This window comes from Corapipo altera, unplaced genomic scaffold (genome assembly GCF_003945725.1).
Source record: "Corapipo altera isolate COAL_440 unplaced genomic scaffold, ASM394572v1 169, whole genome shotgun sequence".
NCBI classification, from domain to species: domain Eukaryota; kingdom Metazoa; phylum Chordata; class Aves; order Passeriformes; family Pipridae; genus Corapipo; species Corapipo altera.
This window is the reverse complement of record NW_020884946.1, coordinates 365,656-387,281: the sequence shown is the minus strand read 5'-3', so window position 1 is coordinate 387,281 and position 21,626 is coordinate 365,656. Positions and strand designations below refer to the sequence as shown.

The following is a 21,626-nucleotide window of genomic DNA, read 5'->3' as shown; positions in this document are numbered from 1 at the left end:
AAGTAATTTTAAAATCACAAAACCCCAAAAAGCCTACTTTTAGCAGCTCTGATTTAAGTACATGACTTGGGGGGAAAAAGGCCTGGCTGTACTGTAGAAATTCCCTTTACCCTCCAGGCTTAAACAACATCCAAGGACAAGAGTTTGGTTTAAGCCCAGAGAACAACTGATCAGGCAGCTAAAGGTTTGAAAGGCAGAGTGCTTTCCTACAGGAGTAGGGCTTGGATCCCCTTCCTTAAAACTAAAATTAGCTTTTATAAGTGGCTTGAAAATGGTCTATTAGAACTTCAGTGTAAAACTGAAATGTGAAAATGCATTGCAAGGCAAAAAAATGGGCAGGGTAAAAACTTCTGAACTGGAGATCCGAGCAAGAGGTGATTTAAGAATCTCATTTGGGTTATTTCTGCCCAAAGCACTGGGAAGTTTCAGTTCTAAAGATAGCAGGAAAGCTTCAGGCTCCACAACTAACCTCCTTTGTCCAGACTGTGGCCATTTATGGGAACACATAACACAGCAGAACGTTAAATACCCACGTGGAATGCAGAACTCCAGTTCTTGCCATGCTGAAATGCTTTCAGCTCAGAGTTTTAATGGCATGTTCTGTTGCTTAAGACCCAAAACACAGGGCTTAGCCAGAACAGCAGGAAGTAGGAGTGCACAGACCAACTCATCTCTTGGCTTGAAGTCATCTCTCCACCGAGGAGTGATTTAGACAAACAGATCCAACAGTGACACAAGAGTGGGCTGTACAGAAAGATGCTTCCTCTTTAAGTCTCCTCCATCTACTGGCTGTTATTCAGCACTTGGATGAATCACTACTCTGATATTTATTGAGACTGGATACGTCACATTCCCTGCTACAATTATTTAGTCAGCAAGTCCACGCACAGGAGCTTTGTGAAGAGAATTAAGAAGGGGACTGGGTGAACTGCAGGTGACAAATTAAAAACCAACAGGCTCCAGTATCTAGTTCATTTACACACACATCCATGATTGCACCAGGGCAGGTTTCAGAACATGGAAATGCACTTGTAGAATTTAAAATCAAGTTTAAGCTATTACATCAAGATTATTAATTTTATGCTCCCTTAATGTGGTCATAAAAGTTACTGGTTTGGATAATGTTCTCTTTACAACTGCTGGCACTGCTGCTGAAATGATGGCAGGGTTGTTAGAAGTAACCCATATGTGAAATTCCCCGTGTGGCAGATATCCAGGAGAGTATCTCCAGAAGAAATTACTACTCATCTCTAACTGGTGCTGACTCTCAGAAAGGAAACATTCCAAGCAGAACGTGTCTCATGCAGATCTGCAGTGTGCCAAGCATTGGGTCATCTGTAACTTCCTTCTCATCACCAAAAATAGCTCCGTGGCCTGAGGTTAAAAGCCCCACATGGTGAAAGCGTGACTGTCCATGTGGATACAGCAGTGCCTGGGATGCTCTCTGTAGTCCCAGCCACCCTTAAGGAAGGAGCTTTGGAATAACTCCATATGCTGTTTTGCAAGTCTCTCCCTGAAGGTAAAACCACAGCCATAGAAGGGAGCACAAAACAGCGACCGCAACTCCGCATCTTAGGGATTCATCAGCTGGAAGAGAATCGTGACCTTAAAATGAAGTAAAGCTTCATCATTATGAAGAGAAAAATAGTAAGAGTTGTCATGACAATTCTGACTCTGTAACAGCACCAAAAATACAGCACAGAGACTGTTCTCTCCCCCTCATTTTCTTCTTTCAGTTGCCTATGTCTGTGTGAGACAAGAACCAGCTTTCCCCCCCACCCGTTTTTCAAGTTATGTGCAGCAAGGAAGTTACTTTTACTTAAGAATTGAGAGCTATTTTGAGACACCAACTGCCTGTAACTTTCCATTATAGAAATTCTTGCTGCCTATTACGTCCAATCACACAGAGAGCTGCAGAAAACAAGTGGTAGAAGAGGTAAGAGCCTTACAGCAAATACAGTCTAGTATTTGAGAACACAGGAGCTACAACCAGGCTCAAACCAAGTCTCCTCTTTCCAGATGGACTGAGCCACCCCCATGCAGAGCTTTTTCATCTTCAGTACGTTGCTATTAAAGGACTCCCAAAGAGTTGTTTAAAAATGGTTCTTCCAAGTTGCTGTGCCAACCAAAAATGGACAAGCAGAATAAAGCAGGCAGCAGCATCATACAGTTATAGTCCAAACTGTGTATCATCAGATACAGGAAGAACTGAAATCCCCTGAACTCTTCCTCAAAAAACAGTGTAAGAACTGCCCACTGAAAATACCATTTTAGGCAATGTGATAAAACAAGCAAAGCAAGGGTTTAGGAAGAACATGGGGTGTTTTATTGCTGCATAAAATTAGATATAATTTGTTATACATACAAATGTCTGCACATCCAAAATGCATTCCTTAGGATTCCAGTTTCAGCAGGTTCAGTTGTAGTAAATTACCCAAAAGCTGATGCATTCCAAACCCTCACACCCCTCCCAAACCCACCCAAGTGATGCCTAAGTTTTTGGAAGTTAAATTTATTTTGTTCGTTGGGCTTTTAGAAAGCAGGAAATCTGCTGATTTCGTTACTTCAGAAAGGACAAGGGACCTGTTACATCAGACTGCAGTAAGAGGTGGCAAGAGCAGCACAGGAAGCACCAGCTGCTTTAGCAGAGATGCTTAAAGCTCAACTTCAGCCCTAATTCTAGGGGTTTCCAGTCTACAAAGGGTACTTTGAGAGCCTGTTTTTCCCAAACACATCAGGAGTGGAAAAATCTGAAACACTGTTTGAGGCAGAATCAAAATGTAGCTTAATGTTCCCTCTCAGTCACTTTAACAAGCAGTGCCTCCCCCAGCCAAATGCTCCTGTCTCCCCTCCTACCAGTTTGTCCCCCCTTGTGCTGCTTGCAAGGAGCAGACAGATCCCTCCCACAGTAATAAAAGACCTTTCACTGATCTAGAATAATCAAACTCTCCAAAAAGACATGTATTTTGCTGTGTCAGAGTTCTGGATGTCACACAACACGGCTCCTTTCAGGGGTTCTGTTTATAGCTGTAACTAATGAGGTGACAGAGTACAGGGAGCACTGCAGGGGAAAGCACGTCCCTGAAGGTACAAACCTCCTGCAAACAGGACAGGCTGGCAATTAATCCACAGGTTAAATGTTGACTGGTTAGTTAACTCCTTGGCAATTAGCTACCTGTAATAATATCCTCCAAACAACACACACACAAATGAAAAGTATCTTTGGCAAAAGGTGGCTAAACAGGAAAAAAAAAAAATCAGAATTTAATCACTGGCTGTACTGTAGATTCTCACCAAGAGCAGCTATTTATAGCTTAAAACTTTTAATTCAAAAGACTGAGGGCATTAATACTTTCAAATAACAATCAGTACTGACCAACTGCAGCCTCGCTGGCTGAGGCTGAAAAGTAAATTAACCCGAAGTGATGGAAGTAATTTGGACAAGCAAAAGCCCTGAAGCCACATAACCACTGCCCTCACAAGCTTTCTTTTGCTGAGCAGCCACACTTTGCAGCAGTGCTGCTTCCCTCCCTGGGCCAGGCCCAGGCTGCTGGGGACACACTTGCTTCTGGAGAGTTACATGGAAGGACTGTGCATCTCTAGTCCTGATTCTGTTGGATCATGTTGCTCTACTGCATCTGTAACAACAGATTATTTTAACAGTTGATCAGTGTTGACAAGCTTGAGACACTCCTATGCTGGCAGGTAGATCATGTCCAAGGACTCACCATCAGTATTAGAATCCTATTCTTTATCTCTACGAGATATAAACTAGCAACAGGTTGCATAAATAAGGAAGATTCTTCAGGTTGACCATGACAGATCACTTTAGCTACTGAAAAACAAGAAAACCCTGAATCTGCTCATACAGGTAGAGAAATTAATCCAACCAGAGTTGGTTTTCTTTACCAAAGTGAAACAACAAACCATTTCAGCTCTCCAAAGTCAGCAGCAAGTGACATCTGAGGTATGGACAGCATTAGACACCTCTTCAGTAAACATTTCCTCCCAGTCTGAGATCATAAAAGGCTGAAAAAGTGACCACACTGTTGCTACAAGGTAGGTCTAAGAAGGGAAATATTTAAGGAGGACTGCCTCCTGTTTCAGAATCTTAACTTACTCAAAACACTGCAGGAAGATTCTAAAACTTTGAAGATTTTCTCCTGTTGGTTTTCATAGCAACAAAATAAGTAATTGCCACTCCCAAAACCACCTGGGTGTGTTTGATTTAGGTGGGAGTTTACTAAAGCAGCAGTAATTATAAACTAGTGGTTTTACTTTGTTGGGAAGAATACAGACTATTTAGAGATTGAAGTGCAAGTTTAAGTGTTTTGCACTTAAGTTTATTTCTTGATCTGTACACTGGTGACTGACTGTATTTACCCACAAAACCACTCCCTTGATCCTGGAGAAAAACCATCTCACCTTCAAAGCTCACAACTTCCACAGATAAACTACTTACATCAGTAATAAGGTCTACACCTCAGAATCCAGGAAAAAAAGGCTGCATGCAGAAATAACCTGGAAGCCAGTTAAAAAGAGTTTAAAAAAAAATTTAAGTTGACAACACTGGAATGGCTGCTGCACTGACAGCCTGGACATGCACAGGATACACTTCTGGTACTAACCAGGGTCTTGTGGCTGCCACAGAAAAACTTACTCCTAAATTCTCACTGGACTTCAAGCACCTACTTCCAAGTTTTGAAAGACAGACTGATGGCTTGATTGCAGGTGATGACAACCAGAGTCCTTTGCCACATCTAAAGTAAAGCTGCTGCACAAATCTTCTTTCACAACACTGCACGACTCCCCCAGTGCAGCTGTAACAGCATCACTACGGTCACCAATGTGAACCTGCAGTCCTGAGAAATAATACAAGAAATTAAGTGTATTTGTAATCAAATTCTGTACCTTGCATCCCCCACTGCTAGGCAACAAGAGAAATTAAACATCTATATTCAGATAATTTAACAGCACGTGACAAAACATGCAAAAACTGGCTTTAAAATCCAATCCTAAGTAAACCCTGGCAACGGGAACGTTGTTCCTAAACTGGCCAACATTAACATTTGATACAAATATGTCAGCTATCAGAAAATTCCAGGAGGAATAAAAATAGCCTCTTACAACACAGCTCTTGTTCTGTCCAAATACAGGATCACCAAATCAGTCTTAAAACAAGGCACATTTTAAGTCTGGAATTAAAGAATTGTGTGACTGATGCCAACCCCCCACCCCAGCTCCTGGGCCAGGGGGAGCAGCAGCTCCATCAGCTGGGAACTAAAACTCTCCTTGTGCTGCTGGGGTGCCAATAACACAATTAATTACTCAGTTAATGCATCACTGATTGCTGCACACATCTGATAACACGTGGGATTGTAGCTGAGAGCTGCAGCCACAAAGCACAACAAAGTCTGGACACAGTTTATTCAGGAAAAACAGGAATGCTCCTCCCTGGAGATCACCAAGGCCACTGGCAAGAGCTGCTCATTTTACTGGTGTTACTGGAAAAAGAAACTACAAAGTGAGTATTGTTTGTTTTGCAGACTTGATAGGAAACCCAATTCTGAGATTTTTCTCATCCAAATATTTTCTCACAGAGTTCTCTACAGCATAAATATTTCCATGGTTACTCACATCCAGAAGATCCTGCACTGCTGCAAAACATACCCAGACCTGATTCAAGAAATCCCCACTAAACTCCAGTGGATATAATGCACTAATTCAGGCTTCCTAAGGGCTGCTGAACTTCTCCAGTGGGAACCCTCACAGGGAAATGATTAAAATCAACATGAAGTTATGTCTGAATAACTAAATCTCCATTTTCTGAACAGGAGGACAGGAATGTGCCAGAGCTGGGAAAACTATAAATTCAGCATTAACGGGTGCTTTTGTGTAGTTTTCTCTTCGTTTTCTGACACACAGTAATAAATATGAAGGAACTTATTGCTGATTGTCAACAGTGAAGCCCAATTTTCTTCATGACTAGCAAAGGTTTAAGCTTTCATTTTTATAATCCAGCTATTCCTGGCTGAACTTTACTGATGTCAGCTTCACATCCATTGGGATTTCCTCCCTTCCTACCTGCACATCAAGCACTTCAGAACTTCTTACCTCACTCCTCTGAGCACTCTGCAATCACTTAGATAATAAAACTTATAGTGGGAAGCACATGACCTTCATTTGTATGGAAATACTGCAGTTCCACACAGAGGATCTGAACCACCACTGGACAAACGTTGCCTAATTAATTATGAAATAGATACACCAAGATGAAAGGCATTTAAAAAAAAAAAAAGGAATACTTGAGACAAAAATAAAAGAAGCTAGAAGTCCCCTGAACACCTGCAAAGTCTAACAGAGAAGGACAGTTATTTCTTTATATATAAAGAAGCTCAGTGATAGAATATTTTTAATATTTCTAGTGGCTGTCACAGCCATTAATATTGTGGCTGTGACTGTACATGTATTCTGAGTTTAACTGCACAAAAAGGAAGTATGTCAAGAGCAATAGGTGACTTACTTATCCCAGAAATCTCTCTTCTTGTTACTTTGTCTCTGCTCTCAAGGAAGCCACGTGATACATTCAACAGTTACTTACACTGCTGTTCTTATAGAGACCTGGAATACATAGACATTCCTATATTTGCCTTTTCCTACTGAGTGCCAAATGTATGGAAGACTTTGGGCAAAATTTCTCTATATTCTGCAACTGATACATCAAAGGCATCTTAAAATACATTTTTTAAATCTACTTACAGCCATCACCTAAGCTCTAGGATTATATATGACCAGTGCCATGCTTAGAGTGCCTTAATGCTTTTGTTTTTAAATTAGGAAGCCTTTAATTTGCACAAATGCATATCCCCAGGCAACTCTCCTGTGCTGCACCTGTAGGAGCAGCTGCAAGACCTTTGGCATTAACAAAGCACAGATAACACAAATACTGCAGCTTTCAACCTAAAAAAAAAAAAAAATGAAATACTTCTACCTCACAGAATGTCTGCTCACAGAGAGATTAGATACCAAAATGACCACGATCTTATAAAGTGTTAACTTTGTGCAGTTAGCAGAGCAGCCCATGATAAAATGGTTCACCACAGAGAAGTCCACTGCTCATTTCTTCCTCTCATTTCCACAGTTTCCCTATAAGGGATTGCACAGTGGGATGGGGCACAGCTACAAAGACCCAGCACAGCCAAGCTGGCCTGAAGTCTCAGGGTTGGTTAACACTGACATTCAGGATGAAATACTTCAGTATCATGGCATAACTCTGAGTCCTGAAGTTCATATTCCAATGAAAAAATATTTAAACCAAAATAAGACCTGTTTTCTGGCTTGCCAAAAGCAGAGAGTTCTCATTCCATGACACCAGACATCATTTCCGAGCCACGTGAGAACATTTACACTGTGCTGAGCTGCCCACTGGGCATTCTTAGGTGCTTAAAATACCATAAAAGAAAAAGTCACCCCTCCTGCTCACTGGCTATAGAGAAATAAAGTCCTTCTGCTTTCAACAGCTCCATAGGGAAGTGCTGTGAACCTCCTAAAGGTGCCAGCTGTAATGGATACATCCAGGTGGGCAGGGTTTTTCTACTAGAAGTCAGAAACAAGACTGATTAGTTTTGTTACAAAGTGTTATTTATTGAATGGCACTAGACTCAATACACAGACACAAACCCTGCCTCAGAAAAGCTCACAATCTAAGCCAGGATTTGGCAAACACCTTCCCCAAGGAGATCTGAAGTTCACATTCAAAGTGAATTTTGCAAGTTCTGTTAAATGTTTGGGTTAGATTTAACAGCTTCTAAATCATAGTATCAATCACAGAATGCTTTGGGTTGGAACTGAACTCAAAGACCATCGTGTTCCAACCCCTCTGCCATGGGCAGGGACACCTTCCACTAGCCCAGGTTGCTCCAAACCCCATCCAACCTGGCCTTGGACACTTCCAGGGATGGGGCACCCACAGCTTCTCTGGGCAACCTGTGCCAGGGCCTCACCACCCTCACAGTCAAGAATTTCTTCCCCATATCCCATCTAACCCTGCCCTCTGTCTGTTTGAATCCGTTCCCCCTTGTCCTGTCACTCCAAGCCCTCGTGAAAAGTGAAGAACTCTTTCAGTTTACCCTCAGTATGAAGCAGAACTCCAGCACAGAGCCCAAGTTCCCTCAGCATTAAATGCCTCAAACTTTTATACATTTTGTATAGACCCTCAAGCAGCTTTATATTTAGAACCCAGATCCCAACACCAGAACTCCAGAGCTTCCCCCCACAGTCCATTCTAAACACACTTCATGTGCTTTAAGCCTTATTAAACCTTCAGAGCCTTACCTGTACCACACACCACTGCTCACTGCCCTCCCTGGAGAAGTCACCCTGTGCTTGCTGCACTCCAAAGCATCAAATTTCATTAAAAATAATAAAAAACAAAAAGCCACCTTCAAAGCAGAACTCATATGGAAATCACAACAGAACTAACAAACTGCTTCTGTCAAATCAGCACAAAAATAAAGTCCTGTTGCTTCAGGTAACCCTAAGGGACGTCTTGTAGCTTAGAGTAAGCACTGTCAAACAGATGCCCATGATTCTGGAATAAAGATTATGGATCCGTTAGTTTGCAGTAAAAATTATGGACTTCTTAATTTGGAATAAAAATTATTGATCTGCATTACCAAGAGCCACGGAGCAAATACTATATAATGAGACAAAACGTGAAACTAACGCTAAAAATATCATTTTATTATAGGCTCCAGTCAGTAATTCCTATTTATTCGTGTCAAAGCTGGTCACTTAAGACTAAACTCTCTCAATGGACCCTGAATGGTGCAGGGATCCTGCCCTGTCAGGCTACACTTCCAGAGCCTATCCCGGGCCACACAAGCTTACAATCCCCATATACACCGCGCAGAGAAGCTCTCAGCCCGCTCCTCACTGCTCATCCCTGTCCTCGCTACGTCTTCCTGTGGAGGGAAAGGGGGAAACCCGCCGTGCGGCCGGAGCCGCTGGATCCCCTCCCCACTCACGTCACGGGAGGGTTTGAGCGGCGGTGGAGCTGCGCCCTCCCCCGCGGGCCGGCAGCCCCTACCTGCACCGCGGGCGTGTCCCCGCGCGGCGCTCGGGCGGCCCCGGCGGCCCCGCGCCCTCACGGCGGGCGGTCCCGGCGCCTCCATGGCGGCCGCTCCACTTCCGCCTCCGGCCGGGCCCGCGCTGCGCCACCGCCGCCGCCGACAGCGGGGCAGCCACCACCGACACCCAGCGGTCGGGAAGAGACGCGACACCGCCTCCGCGGAGCTCGGGATGGGCGTCTCGGCAGATCCGAAGGACCCCACGGGCACTCCCGGCGCACCGCTCCCGCTCCTCCCTCCCTTTCCCGCGGCCTAAAATGGGAAAGAGCCGCGCACAAAATGGCGCCGGGGCCACCGCCGCGCGTGCGCGCCTCGCGCGCCGGTCCCGCCCCCCGGCGCCCTCCTGCCTCCTCGTTTCCCCCCTCCCCCCGCCCTCCCGGTCGTCCCTCCCCGAGCCAATCGCGCCGCGCCGTTGCCCTTCCGGTCCCCGCCGCCGGCCAATCGGGCGCGCCGGGGGCTGGCGGCGCTGCCCAATGGGGGCGCTGTCCGCGGCTGCCCAATGGCGCGCGCGGGGCCGCCGCTGGGGGGGAGGGGGAAGGGAGGCGGCGGCCAATGGGAGCGGCCGCGCGCTCGCCGCTTGTTTATTGGGGCTCGCGCTGCGGCGCGGGGCGTGGCCGCGCGCGCGGGGCTCGCGCGGGGGGGGGGGGGCGGCGGGGGGAGGGGGGGGCCGGGAGGGGGGGGGGGGGGGCGGAGCGGAGCGGGGGCCGCGCTCAGCCGGGGCCGCCGCCGACTGCGGAGGGGCCCGGGCGGCGCGGGGGCTGCCGAGTCCACAGGTAGGAAGAGGACGGGCGAGCAGCAGGAGGAGGGAAGGGAGGAGGAGGAGGAGGTGGCGGCGTTGGTGTTGGCGGAGGCGGCGGCGGAGTTGCGGCTGCCGCCGTCCCGGGGGAGGGGACGCGGAGCTGCTCCGGGAGCTGCGCTTTAAACCCCCCTCCCCCCCCCCCCCCGCCCGCCGCCCTCGGGGAGCTCGCGGGCGCGCGCGCCGCCCCCTTCGTGCACCGGGACCCCCCCCGTCGGGACCGGGACCCCCCAGCTCTGCCCCGATATTCCCGCGACCACCCCCATCCCCCGCGCGGTGCTCCCCGGGCCGGGGGCTGCGGCGGGAGGCTGAAGTCCGGGAGGAGGAGGAGGAGGAAGAAGAAGAGGAGGAGGAGGAAGAGGCGAAGGGGGCCCGGCGGGGCCGCGGAAAGTTGCGAGGGGCCGGAGCAGGAGCGGGAGCGGCGGCGGCCCCGGCGGCCCCCGAGCCCCGCGGAGCAAATGGCGCCGTGACACACGCACGGGGCGCGGGGCCGCCCGGCGGGAAGCGGCGGCCGCGCTCCCTCGGCGCGGCCGGGACGGGCGGCGGCTCCTTCCCCCCGGCCCTCCCTCCGCCTCCCTCCCTCCGCCTCCCCCGGGCTCCCCCCGCCGCCCCTCACGGGCGCTCAGCCCTCAGACCTCCCCCGCTCGTGTTTTTTTGCAGTGTTTGTGCCGTGCGAGGAGAAGTCCCGGAGCTGGAATCCCTCACATAACCCTCGAAGATGAAGGTAGGCGGCTCCGGCGGGAGCGGGGAATCGCCGCCCTGTTCGCCCGCTGCGCTGGAGGTTTCATTTTCAGTCGCTTCTCGGTCTCCTCACGGTGGGATAACGCCGGTTTCGGTGTGTGCCGGGAGCGCTGTTGCTGCTCCCCGGCCAGGGGCAGGTGATTCGAAGCTCTCACGGCCGTGCAGGAGCGCTCGGAACATCCCCGTCGCCTCGGAGTTGTTGTTGTTGTCCTTTGGGCTCCCGTCTCTAAACGCTTCCTGTATCAGCAGCTGCTATGGCAAGTTTGCAAAACCACAGCTTTTGTCCCGCCTTTGCTGCTGCCGGTTTGCTCAGTACAAAGGCTCAACAATTGCAGGATAATTTACTAAAGAGAGAAAAACTTTTTCGTTTGCCTTCAGAGCTGAAGAAATAATGTCAAGCTGAAAAAAAAAACCCTGCACGTAAAGCCGGTTGTTTTAGATTCTGTGCTGATTTCCTGTCATGTTCAACGTGGTAATTTTGTCCTTGTTTATCAGCTGCAGTGAACAGTGAAATGAGACGTGTTAAGGTGTTAAAGTCCAGATTAAGGAAAACATGATGACAAATATATCTCTTTAAAAACTCATGAGTAATTAAGGTTTGATAAAGGCATTCCAGGAAAGAAAAATACTGGTTTAATAGCTGTTTGAAAGATTGCAACAGATTTCTCTAGAGGTCTCCTTTTAGTCACCAGGAAAGAAATCCTATATATAGAATGTTTTAGACTTAATTGGAAGTATTGGGATGACACCAATCTCGAACGTTTTAAATAATCTGTGTCAGTGGATTGCTTATAGCTGGAAAAAGTACAACTGTCTGTTACACTGGGGTTATTTTGCAGTGGAAATTGTTTTGTTTTGCATAGAAATTACTTGAATTAATAGTCCTTTATTAGCTTTTTTTACAAGGAGATGTTCCAAATAGCAGTTCAATACCTTCAAGGATATTTCTGTGAGAACAACGATAAAACTTCCTGTAACTTACTTGTTGGTTTTTGATTTTCCTTTTTGAAGAACTCCGTGATGGCAATTCCCAGCCCGGACAGCGTTTACCCATTAAAAGCCAACAAGTCCGAAAGTTTAGGTGCAGGGTTAAATATACAAAAGTATAAACAAGGGCTGAACTTTGTTTGCTGTGTGTGTTGTGTCTCTGCAGGCAGCAGATGAGCCTGCCTACCTGACAGTGGGGACTGATGTCAGTGCCAAGTACCGCGGTGCCTTCTGCGAGGCCAAGATTAAGACGGTGAAAAGGCTCGTGAAAGTCAAGGTAGTTCCCTGTCATTGCTGCTGAGTTCCTTAAAGCCTCGTGCTGGAAGGGCTGTGGGAAAAGATCCCAGTCCTGAAGATTAGGAAGTGTTCATCAGCTCACTGTGTCAATTTTAAGCAACGCTTGCATGGGGGTTTTTTTGTATTCTGCTGTTTGGGTTTGGGGCGATTTTTGTTTGTTCTTTTTTGCTTTATTTTGGGGGGGGATCTTGATTTTTTATTATTAGTAGATGCTGGTACAACAATGAGCTCTCCTGCTTCTTCTTTTCCTGACTGCATTTGTCTTGTTTTTGAATGCATCAGTTTCCCAGCAGTAAGTTTTGATGTCACAAATAGAGGATTATGGCTTTACATGACTAATAAGGAATAAGAGCAACCTCTTCTGAAGCAAGAGTTCCATTTCATTCCAACTGACACTTTCAGTTTTATAGCTTGGAACTTAAAAGGTAATGCCAAAATAAATCAACAGCACAAGAGATGACTAACTAGTTTCTTAGACCAGGTTTTAGCAATGTCAGAGGTAATATTTTTTGAAGTTTTGAGCATCTTGCTGCTGCTTCTAAAGCAACTTGCCCTGGCTGGAGCTGAGTTTCTGTGCATGGATAGTAGTGGCATCTAATACTCATTTGTACGTTTGGCTTTTGCCAAAAAAAGAATCAAATCAAAAAAGAAAGTTGTCAATTTGCTGTTGCAGTGCTGTTATAAATGCCACTGTAGGAAAAAAAAGAGTAAAACGTAGTTAAATGCAAGTGAAGAATTCAAAGCAAATATAGAAATTCTTCTGCTTTGTTTTGTCAAAGTCTTCCCACTTCCTACTTTAGTGCCTACTGTCCAAAATATGTAAATAAGGCCTTAGTGACCCAAACCCCCATAACAAATTGAGATGAAAGCTGCTTCTTATAGCTACACATCTAAGTGTTCCTGTGCTTTAATGCTTAAATCAAGTAGAACAAGCCATCAGCCTCTTCAGTTACAAATATAGATCATATCACTTTATCAGAGTGATTTTCATCAATAGGAAAAAAAACCCTAATTCAGATGTTGGAGTCTTTTCCCTGTTCTTAATGAGTACTTGGAGAAACTTGTGTTCTTTGAAATCTGTGTTAATGAGAAGCTCTGTAGGAAGCACCGTGCTGGTCTGACAACCTTGATTTTGTGTCTGTATCTTTGGTCTGGTGGAGTATTTAGACTGTTAATAGGTAGGAGTTTCTTCTTCTCATTAGAATCAGATGCTTTATTCCCCCATGATAAGATTCAGAAGTGTATGAGGCTGCTGTGACTTGGTGGAAATTCCTGTCGCTGTATCTCGGTTACAACAATAGAAGTTTTAACAAGCTAAGCCTGATACTGTAATTAAGAGTGTGTAGGCACACCCTGCTCGCCTGCCAAGAGTGCAGGGAGGCCAAACAGTCCTGTAGCCTTTTCCTGAGTAGCAGGACAACCTGTATTCATCTCCATGCCATTTTTATTTAAAATTTTATATCAGCATACAGTGCATTATTAACCTGAATGTGTGTTGGTATCGATGCTCTTCTGGCAGCACTGGTGGTGTGTTTATAAACACAGCTACAGTGGAGTCTGTGCTTGGGGGAATATTTGGGGGAGACAGAAAACTGGACATCTTTGTGGGTGGAAAGGAAGCTCATGGAACTTTGGTTTCTTCTAAAAATAGGAATTTTGGATTTTTTTCTTTTATTAAATTGCACAGGCTTGTGTTCACTCTGACTCTCCACTGTTACCTTCTGGAACACTGGGTTTTAAAGGGAGAAGCATGGTTTACTCAGGCTGTAACTGATCCTTATTTTCATTCACATCTTTACCATAAAAACTTCCTCTTGTTCAAGGCAGCAGGAATGCTGGTATTGCAATCAGTTTGGTGATTTGTTGATACATATTTAGTAAAGAGAGGTTTTATTTTGGTTGTAGTTTAATATTCAGTGTGTTGTCAATAAAGTTCTACAGCTGAAGTGGAGAGAGGGGGAAAAAAACACCTGCTTAATCTTCTCATCTGGAAGCCAAATTCCAGGTATACCCTGGATTATGTCAAGATCTAAACTTGTATCTAAAAACATATTTCCTTTGCTTTGGAATGACTGATGTTTGATTTGCTCTGTTCTTTTAGTTGTGATGTTTCAGAATAAAAATTTAGTGTGATACTTGGGATTTCCTGTCAGTAAAATGGTCCATGCCAAGTGTTTCCTGTTCAATAATGTTTGAGTCCAGTTGACTGATAATCATAATTTGGAAAATTAGATCTTTATTATTGCAAATACATTTTCAAATGCTTTTTGTATACTGTTAAGAAATCAGATGCACGTTACAAAGTTGATTAATGTCTTTCAGGTGGTCTTGAAGGGGGACAACTCAACTCAGTTAGTGCAAGATGACCAAGTGAAAGGACCTCTAAGAGTATGTATAATAATTGCATGGCTTCTTTTGGTAATCACATCATTGATTTGTAATTTTGATGCTGTTTAGGTGGGTACCTGTTCTCCAGGATTGAACTCAACAGAAGGAGCCTCATCCCTTTACATCAGATGGATTCTGAGGAATGAGTCTTAATTGTTGTAGCTTTATGGGCTATTTATGCTTATATGTGTCATGCACTTGATAAACAGTTTTGCCTGAAGTGATTTTTGTGTCTTATAAGATACAAAACTTCTTATAAATAATGAAACTTTGAAACTTATTAGAAGTAATGGAGAACTTGAGTGCAAAGTCAAGTTCAAGCCCGTTAGACAAGAGTAAATACAATTACTTAGTGTTTTAGAATAGTGGAGGTATTTTATATGAAAATGTGTTTATTTGTACTTTAATGCTCTGTAGCAGTTGTGTGCTAAAATACAGAGCTGTGTTATAAACATGGAATGCAAACTGAGCTCTTCAGGGAAGATAATCTTTCTTATATTTGTCTTTTCTCTGTAGCTCCTGCAAGAACACCAGTGTGTTCTGATCCAGCCCACAGCATAGCAGTGTTTTTATAAAAAATAATAGTAATTGCATGCTTATCAGTAATAAAATTAATTACTTTGAATGTTTGTTTTCACTTAGCCTCCTGTTAATTCTTATGATGATCTAAGTCATGGGGAAATGAGGTGGTCTGAGTTTCCTGCTGCTTTAGTGTCTACTTGCAGTTCAGCCTTCGTACTTCTGTTCTTACCTTCTAAGTGACTGAACTTTGAAAGTGGCAGTGAGCTAAAATGAGTGGTTTTAAACAGTAAATCTTTCCTGCCTGGTGATTTTGGGCTCACAGGTAACCTTGAGCTGTTCCTTTTTGCAGGTTGGTGCAATGGTTGAAACCAAAATGCCCGATGGATCCTTCCAGGAAGCCGTGATCAGCAAGCTGACGGATGCGAGCTGGTACACTGTGGGTGAGTGGCCACATGTCTCATCTATTGCCTGTAAGCTTTGAACAATACATTCCTAATTACAGGTAACAATGTAAGTAATTACTTCCTGTGTTGTGAGAGCTGAGATAGTTTTTGGAGGGGACTTTTTAAAGTCATCCATTGATTCCCCTTTAAATAGGATAATAATTGTTCCATGTTCAGGGAGTCAGTTGCACAGGTAATGGCAGAGCTGAATAATGACATTTTATTTGACACAATGTACTTACACTGGTAGCAGTTGCTGAAATTCAGAATAATTTTTGCAGATTTTAAGGCATAAATCTTGTAATTCTTTTTCTAGCTGAAAACCCATGGCATGTAGGGAGTGACTGAAATAGGAGCCCCTCTTTCCCTGTGTGCATTCTTGTGACAGGAAAAACATGGGTAGTACCAAGAGAAGAGAGAATCTGGGCTTTTTTAAAGAAAAGAATCGACATATCACACTTTAAAAAGAAAAGAGGAGACATTCATTTATATAACTGTTTGCTTTAATGTAATTTTCAAGTAATTATTATCTCTAAAGTGAAATGGAAAAATACTTTGCTGCCTGTGCTGGAGACTCATGTGCTGCTCAGTTACTGGAATAAAAAGCTCAGAATGCAGGGTCAGCGACATGTCAGTGTTGAACAAGAATTCACTGCAACATAAATTTCCTTATTCTGAACAATTCTTATCTCCAGGTTTTTCTGAAACAGCTTTAATAACAGAATGACAAAATCCAACAAGAATCAAATAATAGTGAATAGTCAAATAAAAAAGGACAACCTTTGAATTACAGAGGTTTGCAGGCACCCATCCCTTTTTTGCACAACTTCCTTACAGCAGTGGAGCCTTATATTCACTAACAGTAGCATAGAAGGAACATGCTCCTGTTAATTGTCCTGTGCATGCTGCTCTTGGGCATTGCTTTTGAGATTAGTACTTGTAAATTTAAACTGTGTGTTTCTCATTGGCTGCCCTGTGCATCAAATGTATTCAGCTTTACCTCATATCCTTCCATCCTCTCTTGAGGAGTCTTCTATCCCATGAACTTTTAAATACTTTGGTTCATTAACCCCTTGTTTAAGATTTAAAGAAGCTATTTTCAGTAATCAGTGTTTCCACTGCAGTAGGTGAGGTTATGCCACCTTTGGTGGGAGCAGGATAAGGCTCTGCAGAGAGTTTGGAAGAATTTCTCACTGTGTGATTATTGTTGTTAGTGTGTGCTTTAACTCTGAGCTGGTTGACAAAGCTCACTGCTCTTTGCCTTTTTCTTCAGGATTATAACATTGCTGTAAAACTGTAGGGTATGTCAGGTCAGGGAGGAAAGGCAGGATTATTTTGGAGTGCAGAAGATTTAAAATGTGCTTAGTTTAGTACTGTGATGTGACACATTTGAGGAACAACACCTGAGCTTTAGCTTGGCTTTATGTTTTTTTTGAGGTTCACCATTCTGTTACAGAAGCAACAGGAAAAAACACAGTCTTGCAGTAATAGTTTCATGGTTTATGAATTAGCATTTTCAATTTAAATCTCTTAACTTATTTCAGTTTTAATCTCTTAACTTATTTCAGTTTGAATTTGGACCAGAGGACATATTTGCCTTACTGCATTTGTCATGTGAACTTTAAATCCCCTGATCAGGGAATGAGTTTTGTCTGGTTTTCCTTGTTTATTTTTTTTATTTTCTTTTTTTTTTCGTTTTCTTTCGAGCAGTGCACTTCTGCCAAAAATCTTTACTTGATGAGCAGGAAATTTGAGCAGTGAATTAAGTGTTCTGTCCTGTATTAGTAGGTTGTTGTTTAGATTTAACAAGTTGTTGAACTGCCCCCAATAATGTAAGGGATAAATCATGCATGCCGTGATTTTTTACTTCCTACATTTTTTTTAAAGTCCAGTGTCTCAGAAACTTGAACCAAAGGATTAATTAATTAATTATTGTCATTGTTTTTCCCCCAAAAATATTTTTTGACAGGCAGAATGGGAGTGTAACATGTTTTCCATATACAAATGCTTTAAGACTGGTAGGATTCTGTAAAAATCTGGAGCTCAGGGGAGGGATTAAGTAATTTTATGGTAAGTGAACATACAGTGCTGTAATATGGCACTGTGACTGTGAAAATAGAACTGTAACACACTGGATTTAGATCTTAGGAAGGTTTTTGTGAGTTGTTTGTGGGGAGTTGCTTATTGGTGTTGAAAGCACAGGTAACACTGAGCAGAGTAAACAGATCATCGAGTTTGTGTCATGGTTATTTTGCAGTTAAAATTGGGGAAGTGTTTTAGGTTGAGGTGTAAAAAATAAGCCTGATCTTTTGCCTGCTGCCTCCACTGTGTCTTTGTAGAAAGTTTTGGATGGATTTGAGGTGTATATTTAGGCTGCTGTGAAGCAACAGTTGAGTTGGTTCCTTTTTAATAGATGGTGGGTGCTCTGCTTCAGTCTCACTGATTCAGTCACAGCTGAAGAGTTGAGAGGGAAGTGGATTGGACAGATTTCAGGTTTACAGAATATCTTCCTGAGTGTTTTGAAGTGGAAATCGTGTGTTTCAGTAGTTTGTGCTTTCCCTGTGGTACTTATTTTCTGTATTATCTCACATCTCTTTCTCAGTGATCTAAAAGTAGACTGATACAGTGAAACCAGTCATATATACAGGCAGACATTTTCAAAGTATTAAGTACAGATATCTAAAAAATGCACCAAAACAAAGTGCCTGCCTGTCTAATGAGAGGTGATGATGTTCACTTTTGCATATCAGGTTCTCTGTTTCATGTAGGGGTCTAAAGAAGAAGAAAAGTCTCCTGAAACAATTTTGCTTTGGTCACTGAGTTGAGCCAGTAGAAGTGCTGAGTTTGCAGTAAAAGGCTGCTTTGCCACCACCATAGTGCAAGAGCCACAGTGATTATCAGTTTGTCTGTTTTAACAGTATCTCCTGTCTATTAATGGTGTTCATGTACCCAGAACAAATAAGGATTTATTTTTATTGTAACTCCCACTTTTTCTGTAATGATGATGTTAATGTGGCCATTTGGTCGTACTGAATTTTTCAGCAGTGGTTTAGATACACTTTTGAAATTACCTCTGAAATTCAGCTTTACAGTATAAGCAGGTGAAGAATCAAAAGCTTTTTGGACTGGAAGTTTAAAATGCCATTGCACAGGGCAGCCCTCTCAAATCCAAAGTGGAGTGACAGTAATAGGAGTTTATATTCTTTGGTTAACAAATGGCTCAGCTGGACTTGCTGATCTTAGAGTTCTTTTCCAACCTAAATGCTTCTATGATGTTTTAATCTTTAAAATGCAGTTACTTAAACTGAATTTCCTTAATTTACAGATTTTAAAGTGCTGCATTGATGCTTTTGAAGTGCTGAATACATTGTTAGGTGATAATTGCATAGAATTAAAATGGTCTGTCAGATCTGCTTTCAGCTTACCCAGGTTTGAATTATGGCTCACTGAGTGCACCATCCTCCTGATTCTCTGTTAACTTGTAAAATGCTTCGGGTAAATGCTGAAATAATGTCTGAAATGACAGTTGTGTTTTCCTTCCCTCATACTCTGGAGTCTTACAAGCATTACCAGAATTTCAGAAAACATAGATGTTCCTTAAGGAAACACTTTTGTATCACTTCTGCACAGAACCAGAAGTGATGTAATGCCTGTATAAAAGTGAGAAATAGTGTTTGAACAGGGCTCTGAAACTTGCTGTTACTGTGGCCTGGTTTTTACTGCCCCATTGAAATCAAAGTGTCATCTCTTTTTTGACAAGACTCAGGTCAATAATCTGGATGTGCTTAGGTCTCCTTTACCAGATCTCCAGCTTTGAACAAAAGAAAAGAACAGATGAAATACATTGAGTCTTCTGTTTTACTAGTTAAATAATGGAAAGGTTTTTGTAAAGAGAGAAAGAGAAAACACCTTAACTTTCAGTAATTTTCCTCTGAAAAGAGTAAGAAATAGGGGAAAAAAACCAAAACAGCGAGAGGCATTTACAGTTTCTGGCAGACCTTGCTGTCAGCATTAGGGCTTTATATACAGTTTAGAGTGAAAGGGGATGTGATTCATTATTTTTTTAGACTTGAGACTTTCAGAGACACTTTTGAGGCATCTCTGTGAGCCCAGTACCTCTGCTGGGAACTTCCTCCTCTGATGTAGTCACTGTGGCAGCTTCCAGGGAATGCTGAGTGAGTGTGTGTGCTGAGAGGAGTTAAATTAACCCAGTGCTTGTTCTTGGTGGAAGTGAAGTTCTGGGAAGTCTGCTAGAGCTGTTCTGGGAATGAAGTAAAGTCTCAGTTGCATCACTTTGTGTCGCTGTGTTTAGGAGGGCAGGTGACAGAAATTAAAGGTACTGAGTGTTTGGTTCTGGCCTTCATGTTGTGTGGATTCTGGTATTTCCAGTTTGTAATTCTAAGCATATTTATCAGCAAATGAACCAACATATGGATGTCCTGGGACTTCAGGAGCAGGGTTGCTAACAGGAGCTATTTATAGTCACATTTTCCTGTTTTTAAAAGAAGTTTTCCTCTTCTGATGCTTTGTGGAGATACTGAAAAATTGGCTTGGTTCTGGCTCCACCACATCTGTGAGCTCTGCCACGTCTCATTCCTGCACGGAGGGCGATAAAAGCTCTCAGTGCCCCCTCAGTCACTTGAGTTCACCCCCACCAGAGGCCTGTTGGTTTGTTGTCCCACATCCTGGGCAGCAGAGCTTCCATGGGATGTGTCTGTGTGTCTGCTCGTGTCCGTGTGTCCGGTCTGACCAGTTCCCAGCATCCTGTTGAGCTCCACGTCACAGCAGAGTCACTTCACGTGGGGGCTGTGGGTGCCTCACCCGGGAATCCCAGACCACAAATGTGCCAGGGGAACTGCCCGGTTGCCTCCTCTCAGCTGGTGTTTACTGCCACTCTGACCCACCCTAAATTCGTTCTTTTTGTCTTCAAAACGTTGCTTGAGTGGATTTTGAGGAAACCCTGTATTTGCCTGAAGTCCTTCCTTGGGGTGTGTTATTTGAGTGCACCTGTGGCACATAAAAACACCCGTGTTGGTGCTTTCTGGAGAATCTAGAAAAAAAAGAAAAAGCACCATGTTTTGTGCCTGTGGGTGTTTTAGGCAACCTGTGGGTAGAGGAGCAAGATTTCCTGGTGAAAATATGCAATAAGTGAACCTTGTTACAAATCAACTGGATCAAACCTTTGGTTTTAAAACCACCTCTGTTACAATGTGAACTGAGTGTTAAACATACTTAAAAATAGTGTACAAACAATCCTGTAGGGAAAGCAAGGAGGTAGGTTTTTTCTCTCTAATCTCTTTATGTGTAACAGTAGTAAGACTAACATAACACTTCAGAAAAAGCAGTTTCAGACAGCACAGTTTTGTCTGGAAGGTGATAGTTTTCTACGTGTAGACTCAAAGACCACACTTCTGTATTTTCAGGCATAGTTCAGATACATTTGTGTGAGAGGAACTGAAGCTCACTTAAAGTTGTTTACAAAACAATAAATCCGAGCTGTGTATTCTCTCGGTAGCACAATCCACTGCAGTATCTTGCTCTTCCAGGATGAATCAGTAACAACAGCCCTTGGCTACAAGGTCGTTCAACAAGTGCTGCACGACTCTTGGGACTTCCCATGTTTTCTTCCAACTGCTGAAACCCAAATGTCTGCTAAACTTGCACACATTTACTGAGACATTTATAGACAGCATCTCTGGCAGTTCACAAATCACTGCTTTGTCAGGCAGTAGTGAAAAATAATTCAGCACACAGTGACACTGGAACAGCTTTTATTCGTGCTATGGACTTTAGTTGCCCTGGTGGGTTTAAAAGTTTCAGAATGGGATGGGGAACAAGAAGAAATGTTTCCTTTTTGTGCAGTACAGAATCTGCCCTCGTTTGGGCAGCACTAGGAACGTAACTTGTTGGATTTGAAGTCAGCAAGATGCAGCCTTGAGGGTTGTTTTCCCTGCTCACTTGTCTGTCACAGAACTGCCTTGTTCTAATAACACTGGCTGCTCTGTGTGTAAGTCATACCATAACTACTATGAGGATGTTTCTGCTCTGTTCTCCTTTTTCTGTCTTTTTTTTTTTTCCCCTCAATCTTGGGGATATTTATAAACAAGTTGTAGTTAAACTGATCTGCAGTATTTTGTGTCAAGTTTCTTCACAGTTCCTAAAAATGATTTGGATTAGTCTACTTGTTAATATTTATATAAACATTGAATATTATTAATAGTAAATAGTGATAATATTTAATAGGAGTGAAAACTGATGTTGAGACTGGTTTTGTGAGGACAGGGTTAGTACTATTTTTGTTAATGGCATAAATGGGTCTGCAAC

At 43.4% G+C, this 21,626-nt stretch overlaps 1 protein-coding gene across 2 annotated transcripts in view; it reads left to right on the top strand.

Annotated features, from left to right (window-relative positions):
• Positions 1-9,835: 9,835 nt before the first annotated feature.
• Positions 9,836-21,626, top strand: part of ARID4A (AT-rich interaction domain 4A) — a 47,225-nt gene continuing 35,434 nt past the window's right edge. For both annotated transcript variants that reach the window (XM_027662482.1, XM_027662479.1), the window contains exons 1-5: positions 9,836-9,901; positions 10,585-10,648; positions 11,819-11,929; positions 14,272-14,337; positions 15,209-15,299. In XM_027662482.1, the coding sequence (XP_027518283.1) occupies positions 10,643-10,648; positions 11,819-11,929; positions 14,272-14,337; positions 15,209-15,299 (274 nt within the window). In that variant the 5' untranslated portion in view covers positions 9,836-9,901; positions 10,585-10,642. The remainder of the gene's footprint in view (positions 9,902-10,584; positions 10,649-11,818; positions 11,930-14,271; positions 14,338-15,208; positions 15,300-21,626) is intronic.